This window comes from Agrilus planipennis, unplaced genomic scaffold (genome assembly GCF_000699045.2).
Source record: "Agrilus planipennis isolate EAB-ADULT unplaced genomic scaffold, Apla_2.0 scaffold40, whole genome shotgun sequence".
Taxonomy (NCBI): Eukaryota; Metazoa; Arthropoda; class Insecta; order Coleoptera; family Buprestidae; genus Agrilus; species Agrilus planipennis.
Window position 1 is genome coordinate 167,043 of NW_020438938.1, and position 8,966 is coordinate 176,008.

At 33.8% G+C, this 8,966-nt stretch overlaps 1 protein-coding gene across 1 annotated transcript in view; it reads left to right on the plus strand.

Moving 5' to 3' along the window:
• The first annotated feature begins 1,036 nt into the window (after nucleotides 1-1,036).
• LOC108742780 (multiple PDZ domain protein) overlaps nucleotides 1,037-8,966 on the plus strand; it is a 17,812-nt gene continuing 9,882 nt past the window's right edge. Inside the window, exons 1-9 of the mRNA XM_025974435.1 lie at nucleotides 1,037-2,303; nucleotides 4,723-4,888; nucleotides 5,683-5,784; nucleotides 5,851-5,976; nucleotides 6,033-6,104; nucleotides 6,172-6,480; nucleotides 6,795-6,912; nucleotides 7,728-7,873; nucleotides 8,410-8,646. Of these exons, the coding sequence (XP_025830220.1) occupies nucleotides 1,474-2,303; nucleotides 4,723-4,888; nucleotides 5,683-5,784; nucleotides 5,851-5,976; nucleotides 6,033-6,104; nucleotides 6,172-6,480; nucleotides 6,795-6,912; nucleotides 7,728-7,873; nucleotides 8,410-8,646 (2,106 nt within the window). The 5' untranslated portion in view covers nucleotides 1,037-1,473. The remainder of the gene's footprint in view (nucleotides 2,304-4,722; nucleotides 4,889-5,682; nucleotides 5,785-5,850; nucleotides 5,977-6,032; nucleotides 6,105-6,171; nucleotides 6,481-6,794; nucleotides 6,913-7,727; nucleotides 7,874-8,409; nucleotides 8,647-8,966) is intronic.

The following is an 8,966-nucleotide window of genomic DNA, read 5'->3' on the forward strand; positions in this document are numbered from 1 at the left end:
GTTTTACTTTTATTTATTTTCATAATTTTATATATTATAATTTATACGTAATAGTAATTCATTAGAAAGCAGCACCGAAACAACAAAGCCTTAGAAACTGATTACGTAAAGGCTCGGACAAACAAGGCAAGACTCTTAGCACTGATGGCACTACCGCACATCACTATTCTGTCCCTATATCTCGACCCTACATGCTTAACTACATATTTTTAGTATCTTTTGATTGTCTTTTACTTAACCAGGATAACGTAATCCTTCAATATGTGTGTGTGTCCTCCTCCTGTTTGACCGAGCATTAGTGCCTTTTAGGTTCAATCTGTTAAAACTATAATAACATTTTTACAGTATTACTTCATTCCTTGCATTTAATCGTCCAGAGAAAAAAAAAATGTGCGTCCCCAGTAAACATTAATGAAATATATAATTAGTTATTAAATTATATAATATTATCACGCGCATAATTAAAATAAAACGACCAACAATAAAATAGAATATGATGTTAAGTGTTTGTGAGTGTTTCTAATGATAAGTGCTCTATAGCTAATAGAGTAACATTGTTTTTAGTTAATAAGGAAGAAAATGGAAGAGTGGGCGCAACAGTTAAACAAATTCCAAATGTAAGTACGTAAAATTATTAACAAATGTCGTTTTTACAATTTTGATCTCTACTTTTCTGGTTTTTAGATCCAAGTTCGTTCACAGATGAAATGCCAAAACAAAAGCTTAAATATCACGTTACTGAATGCGAGTTCCTCTAGTACATAAACCGTTGTTAGTAAAATATATATTATATACCTACTATTTATACATTAGCGTTTAATTTTATAGTGTAGAAATAGTAAAAATTAAGAAAGTACATGTTTTTTTTTTTAATTTTGTTTGTGCAAATAAACTTTTTAAAAACTAAAAGCTCTTTGATTATCGCTAATAAAAAGCAACCCGATAGTAGATCCTCAAGTTCTCGTCATATTATTTATCAATTTACTGATAAAAATACGATTGAACTGGATCATTATTAATTTATAGGATACAGAGGACGAAGGCACGTATTTGGACGAGTTTCAAGAATGTCTTGACGACTGTCAGGATTTGATTGGTGTTGAGATTTGCCTCGACGAAGACAATTCGTTCACCCACTCGTCGTACGACTCAACAATTGAGGACGTTTGCGAAAGAGATAACGATACTCCTTGTCAAGAGAGCAGACATTTTTTAAATCGAATTAGCTTTAACGAGTGCGCGGATAGTGAATTAAAAATAGCACGGCCAACTGATAAACTCCATCGTGCATTAAAGTGCAATAGTTCAAAAGAATATTGCTTCCTAGGTGATAGTTGTAATTTTAAGGCCGATCAGAAAACTCAAATTTGTTTACTAAGTAACGTAACGGTTCCAAATTCTAAAACGAAAATTGTACAAAACCACCCCAACGTGTTACTGGCCGCATCCGAAATCGCATCGGAAAGCGAACGAATGTCCTCGATATCTCCACAACCGGATGACACCGATAAAGAAGGATATGACACTTGTATCGATGACTCTACATCCGACGACATTATTAACAACAAACAAACGACAAACAATATGCAACAAATCGATCCTTCATCTGTTCCGTCAGTTCGTTCGGATCCAGGAATGCGTCCATGTAAAACATATCTCAACAACCGTAACAATAATAATCAACTGCTACCATTGAACACGAAATTCGAAAACGATTTAAATTCTTACAACGAGGCGCTAAACGCTTTCGGATCGGACGATTTTTTTTTAATGGAATTCATCGACGAAGATAAACCACTCATTAGCAATAATACGTTCAAGTACAAAAGCGAGCCAACCCTAAATCAACTCGGTTGGTTCCGTGAAAACAAAAACAAAAAGCACATAAAAATAAATGAATATTACAACGATTATGCAGATTGTTTGGACGCGTACTTTTTACATTCGAAAAGTAATAATAACGATAAAGTGAAAAACGATAACTTAGTTCGAGAATCAAAAGACGACTCCAACATAAAATCATTGTCAAATTCGAAAGATTCTACCATTAGTATTAGAGAAATAACAAATAGAAATGGTAACTTTTATATCGAAAATGTTTCGGACGATTTCGTCAATAACAAATTAACGATAAAACACAAATTTAAAAGTGCCTCGATTACCCACTGTAGTTGCAATGGAAAATACGAAAAGGAAAAACATCAACGAAGGCATTCGTTACAAACAGTTAATCCAAAACAAATAATCTTCTGCAAGAGATCGTCCATCCTCGCTTACTTAAGTCAACAAATTTTACTATCGAGGTACGTAACAATGCAGGTAAATAGGCTTTAAAAAGCACTAAAACATATGTAAAAAAACTAAAAGGTGTCATTTTCAGTTAGCGATTGATTAATGTAAATTAGAATGCTTATTGAGATCGGTGTATCACTGGCGTAAAGGAGGGTGGCGGTACTTACGATTAGGGGTAGTAGATGCCGACAGTTCCAGACTTTTTAGCATAGGAATTGGGAGGCACTTATACTATATAAATCATAACCGTAGGACAATTATTCACGTTAGATTTGAAGAACTTTTAGTTCAAGATAGAGTTAATAGAAGAGAAAAATCTGGTGCAGCGTTCACATATTTGATAATAACCATCAATTACAACCAGACCCTACTTGTTTCGATCTTTCGAGGTTATTATGGAATTAAAATTACTTCCCATATCCCACTCTCCAGTAAGGTTCAAGAAGTTCGAGTTAGTTTTTGTGGGTATAGGTACTAAACGACTCTAATAGATAGGTTGGTCCTTCTACTGTAAATCAAAGCGCCAAATATCAATTTTATACACACGATGCAGTTCAATATTCTTCGTTTGGCACTCGACTTTAACTCTTTCTTGACCTACTTTATAATTACATTCACAACCAGCGATCTCCCTGAAACTTTACCATTCCTAGTACGGACCCTAGAGACATTTAAAATTGTTTTAATATTTGTGAGTGCTTACAACTGTTAAATCTGTTTGTGGGGCTCTCCTTAATCGCAATTTCAAAATTTCGAATTGTCTTAGAGAGGGACCTTAAATAGAATAATCTAATTCAGTATCTAACTAAGGATGGCACCTTGGGTACGGAAACGTGTATCAGGCTTTCAAACGTTTTCATGTAGAATTTTAAGTTTTAGTGCTTTATTCAGCATACATTGAAAAACCAATTAATTAATTAGATATATCATTGTCACTGTTAATAGATCTTTAAAAAGGCATAATGTATGTAGGTATACGTCTGATAATATACTTATTGTTTGGAAACCTGACTGTGTTGATATTGAATTTAGCATGAAGCTGCTATTTAATAGGATGAACTAGCTGCAACTAATAAGGTTTCTTTCCCGTGTCTGTGTCATTGTTTTAGCAAACAGCTTGCTGAATAATCGTTCAATTATCGATTTAAATGAACAGTGTTTAAAATTAGGTAAGGACCTGTACTTTTAGGTCACCTTATTCGCTTTTTGTTTTTCATTTTTCACCAAAACTCTCATTAATAGAAACACTCATTTGTACGATGTAGCAAGCAGTATGTAGATAGCCCATAAAAAACAAAAATTTATTCAGTCTGATGATGGTTAAATAAATTGAAACGTTACAAAAAACATAGCTGTGTAATTATTTCACCGCCACCCTAGAAATACCTACATAATTTAACAGTAACGGTCAGGAACCTGACTTAAATATTGCTAAACATTATTAAAAAAAAAGCTCCTAATATTTTCAATAATGATACATGTTTAGTTGTACCTATACACACGGAAATTGAAAATCATAAAATTATGCGTGATGGTAGTAAATTTTAATTGAGTGTTGCAATAAAACAGTGCGAAAGAAATGGATCGTCAAACTTTTTTACATTTTTATGTTTCGTCATTAGTTTATACGAATATTATCACACCTACAATCACAATGAGATGTTCCGTCAGTCCTACATAGAACAGGTCTTTTTTTTTCAAGTTAAAAAATCGCCACAGTAAATAGAGTTTACTTCGCGCGGCTTGCAGCACCTACTTCATCGTTTGTTTACCATGTTAATGACGGACACGGTAGTTAAGTAATACAAATTCAGCTAAATTTAGTTTAAAGCTAAACGTCTTCAAGAATGATGATTCTCGCGATGGTGCTCGCTACTTATTAGATTCAATTGCGCTGTGTATTTATGACAATAAAAAAAAGCAAAACATAGCCGCTGTTAAGGATGAATAACTACGGTTTTTGTAAGGTGAGATATTTGCAAAAGTTGTATTTATATACGAACAGAGGTATTTTAATTGATACAATACGAGACCAAACTTGTGCTTATAAACGATTGCCAAATATTTTTAGTTGTAAATGAATTGTTGCAATTTTTTAGGTAATTTTTAGCAGTTGTTGTTTTAATGCGCTTCGGATAACTACCGACCATTAAAAGACTATAAACATTTAACATTTGTAGAATCATGTTATAGAAAGTCATTTCCCGTCATATTAAATACATCAATTACCGATAAAATGCTTTTAATTTTAAACCATTACAATACGATTGACAGTGGAAAAATAACTTTTTAAAACCGAAGCCTAAGAAAGAAAAGTTTATCTAGTTTAATTAGGCTAACGACAGTAATAATTGGAAAAAAAAGGACAATCTTTCGATGAACAATGATTATATTTAAAAAGGAAAAAGAACAAATGTTGTAATATTTTAGGCAGCCTCTGCCAAAAACGGTATCAGGATCAAGAGAAGTAATTAGTGGAGATTTGATGAGGGAAAGATCTGAGGAAATGCTGGAAAAACATTGGGGTCCTACAAGGCATGTAAAAGTCTATAGAGAGAACAACCAAAGTTTGGGAATAAGCATCGTGGGAGGCAAAGTAGGTTTTCAAACAAAAAAAAAAAGATCACTTTCACTACTATTGTTAGAAAAAGCACGCATTTTCTGAACAAAGAACAAAAAGGTTAAAAATAAAATAACTTTTTACGACAGATAAAGGTCTCGATCTCGACAATACTCACTTCGTTCGTGCGGTCGTTTCCTACCGTAATCTTCCGTTAACATTCGGTTACGATAGGGTAGTAAGGGGGTAATTGAAATTTCACTGGGCACTAGGTTCATTGGACTGTAGGATAACGATAGGAAATGATAACATAAATGAAGTGAAAACCCCCTATATACAAAATTCCAAGCCAATGCGTGTAATCTGTTTTCGAAAGTACAGCCAAAGTACCTAACTTTTGTTTATTAGTATTTTTTGAATTCACGCTAAACAAGTGAATACAAGTTTCACTATTTTCGCGGTGTTTCTAAAAATAGAGGAGAAAATAGATGTAAAAACGTTTCGATAAATAGAAACGACCTTCATCAAAAATATTTGATACACACACAAACCCCGATGCAATATAGGTTTAGATTTATTCATGTTATCGTTAAGTGGAAGTTAACGATTTTCGGAATACGAAATTGCATCTACTTAAACTTGATATGACGTCGGACACTTCAAATGATATTTATAAGCGAACGAAACGTATCTAATAATTACATTGCCTTCTGCTGTTAAAGTTTGTCCTTATTAGAAAATGCGTGTGACATAGCGGACTTGATTTTTTTTTAACAAAAATTCGGGATTCAAACTAAAGTAGCTAACGAAAATGACACAACTACCTTCAGGTAGATCTGAATGCCTCCCAAGAATCCGGCAATTCGGTAATGGGCATTTTTATAAAAAATGTGGTACCAAACAGTCCAGCTGGGAGAACAGGTGAATTTAAGGTAACAAAAAAAATAATTGTATTCAACGTAATACCGCGTCAATTACTTTTTGATTTTTTTTTTAAGACTGGCGACAGGATATTAGATGTGAGCGGAATAGACTTGAGAAGAGCCAGTCACGAAAAGGCTATAGAAGCGATAAAAAACGCTCCCAATCCCCTAACATTTGTTCTTCAATCTTTGGTACCTTTGGTACAGATAAAATTAAACAAAAATCTGCTGACAATTATTGTTGTTAACTTTTTTAGAGGGCGAATCGGACCGAAAATACATTCTTAGATAAAAATAACAGTAGTCGTGAAGAACAACACAATCACATAGTAAGTCAATCAAAAAACAAAACCGTAAAAACTAATTTAGGTAAACATAACACATAATTCCTTGCAGGAATCCGAAAAACAAGAAGCGAAGCCTAAGAAGTCGGTAAAATATAAAGATCGAATAAATGAAGAAAAAAACGCGATTAGCCGCGAATCAGTTCGACGAGGAGCAGGTGGGTCATTTAAAAACAGGGTAACAGAATTAAAATCTTCAATGAAGAAAAGAGACCATGAAGAAACGAACAACAATGTCGCAGAAGAAACGTCCGAAGTCGCTACTACAAATACTAATAAACTTGAATCACCTAGCGATAGTGACGATGAAGAAGACGTACGTGAATTAGAAGGTCGTACTGTTAGTGCAAAAGGACAGGAGGTTCGTTATTTTCACATTTACTTTTAAAAAATGAACAATTTAACAAAATAAAGGACTAGATTTTTGTTTTCGGCGAGGCTTCATAAAAATTTGAATTTAATTTCAAAATGAGCAATTTTTCGTAGTAAATATACACGGAGTTCATAATTTATGAATAGAAAAATAATGGTAATAACAGATTAGTGAAAATCATCAAGTTACCATCCTGTTTATAGAATATTTAAAATTTTGGTTTTGGGTAGACAGATAAAGTATCTTAACCGCCCCCTCCCCCCCTTATGACTTACAATTTATATAGTATTTCATTAAAAAAGATCGACAGGGCAAGCGCAGCCAACATAAAAAGGACCAAAGAAGAAATAGCTGCTGATACCGAAGAAGAGGATGACTTTGGATACACAACAAGNCATCCTCACTTATCTGACTTCCTAGGTATCTAAAATCAGCCACTTCTTCTAATTTTTCGTCTCCTATCTTTATATCCGCTCTTTCCCTACTTTTTCTTCCCTTGCATACCAGTATTTTAGTTTTACTTTTATTTATTTTCATACAGTACTGATCTGTCAGTACCGCTTCCATTTTATTTAAAGCTAAAATTTTTAAGTAAAATACAAATATCTTTGAAACAGTACGTATGTACATAGGTACCTTCTTATTTTTATAACGAGTGAATTTTACACGAAACGTTAGCACAAAATAAAACCGACGCAAAATATAAAACTGAAAAATGAACAGTACATAGGTACTAAATGTTTTAAATAAATATTATTGTATTTATTTGTAGAAGAGATATCGGGAATTTTTGTCAAAAGTATTACCAAGGACAGTGCAGCAGATTTATGCAAAAGAATAAAAATCAACGACAGAATAGTGAAGGTAAATGTCTGCACATTGATAAAAAATTTCGACAAAAAATATTTCTTGGGTCCTACACTTTTTGCTGAATGTGATCAAAACAATAATTTCAAATTAAAACATAACAGTACTCTGTTTGTTCAATGAAAAGTTAAGCTATCTTATTTTAAGAAACAAATATTTTGATATAAATATGAAACTCTGGAAGGAACTTGGCTCAATAATTTCAAGTTCGTCACTATAACTTCAAGACAATATTTTTTATCAGTGTTGATAATAATAGCATCATTTATCAAGTTATTAATCTGGTTAGCTATAACTGACTTGACTTTAGGTGGACGACGTGTCACTGATAGGGCTTTCGAATCAAAGAGCTATAAACTTGCTTAAAGTAACCGGCCAAGTGACAACGCTAAGTTTCGAGAGATTTTTACGGGGGCCCAAATATGAACAATTGCAAGAAATTATCAGAGCCAGTGAGTTTTGCACCCCATCTTCGATATCAACTTTACCCTCGTCCAAAAACAACAACAAAACTGTAAGAATTGGACCAATATTACATACTTCCTTTTGTATTGAATGACACATGCGTTCGCAGGAGTTGCCTCCAAGAAGACTTGGAAATCTTCGCCACTGCTCTAGTAATTTAGTTAAAGCGAAATCGGAATCGTCATTGACGTTAATGATCTCTCAAGATCAATGCTCTATTAATAATAATAATCCCCGCTTCAGATCATTAGAGTTGTTACTTGGGGTACCAATGTGGAGAGAGAATGGAGTAGTTATTGAACTAAAAAAGGGACAACACGGCTTGGGATTTTCCGTCCTAGATTATCAGGTTAATACACTCTATTTAATAAAAATATAATCTAAACACTAGTCACTTGTTTGATATTAGAAGCTTGATTAATGAAAATTTTAGACCAGGAGACCACTTTTCGTGGGTAACTCGTATCTACTGTATTATGTAAAAATTAATAAATAATTTGTACTGGCAAAATTTGCTCTTTAGGAGAACAATAACTTAAACGTTCTCAATACACTAATTAATCGAAGAATAACTTTCTCTTAAAGGATCCCCTTAACCCGCATCAATCTGTAATTGTGATAAGGTCTTTGGTTCCCGGAGGAGTGGCTCAAGCTGACGGCAGATTAAAACCTGGAGACAGGTTGCTGTCAGTAAATGACGTGAACTTAAAAAATGCCAGCTTAGAAAGGGCCGTTCAAGTTCTTAAAAGTGCGCCAACAGGACCAGTCAATATTACCGTTGCCAAACCGATTCCGTCCACCGACACATCCTTTTCAAGTCAAGTAAGTTTTTACTTGAAATAAATTGTCGTACTAATTATATGTATATTACACAATAGTATTATAATCTATCATCATCACAAGGTCGTCAGTTGTAAGACTGCATGGACACGCACCTCCACTCTTTCCTATCCTGAGCTAATCTTCGCATTTCCTTAAAACTAGAACAAACCACATCCTTAACTATTTGCGAACAGTAATCTAATCTCTACCCCTCCTAACTCCCGTTTCTGCCTCTAATATGTCTCTGACTAGACCTTCATGCCTGAAAAGTTCTCCTAGCAAACTATCTCGCCTATTTCTTATTGACTTCCCTAGAGTCC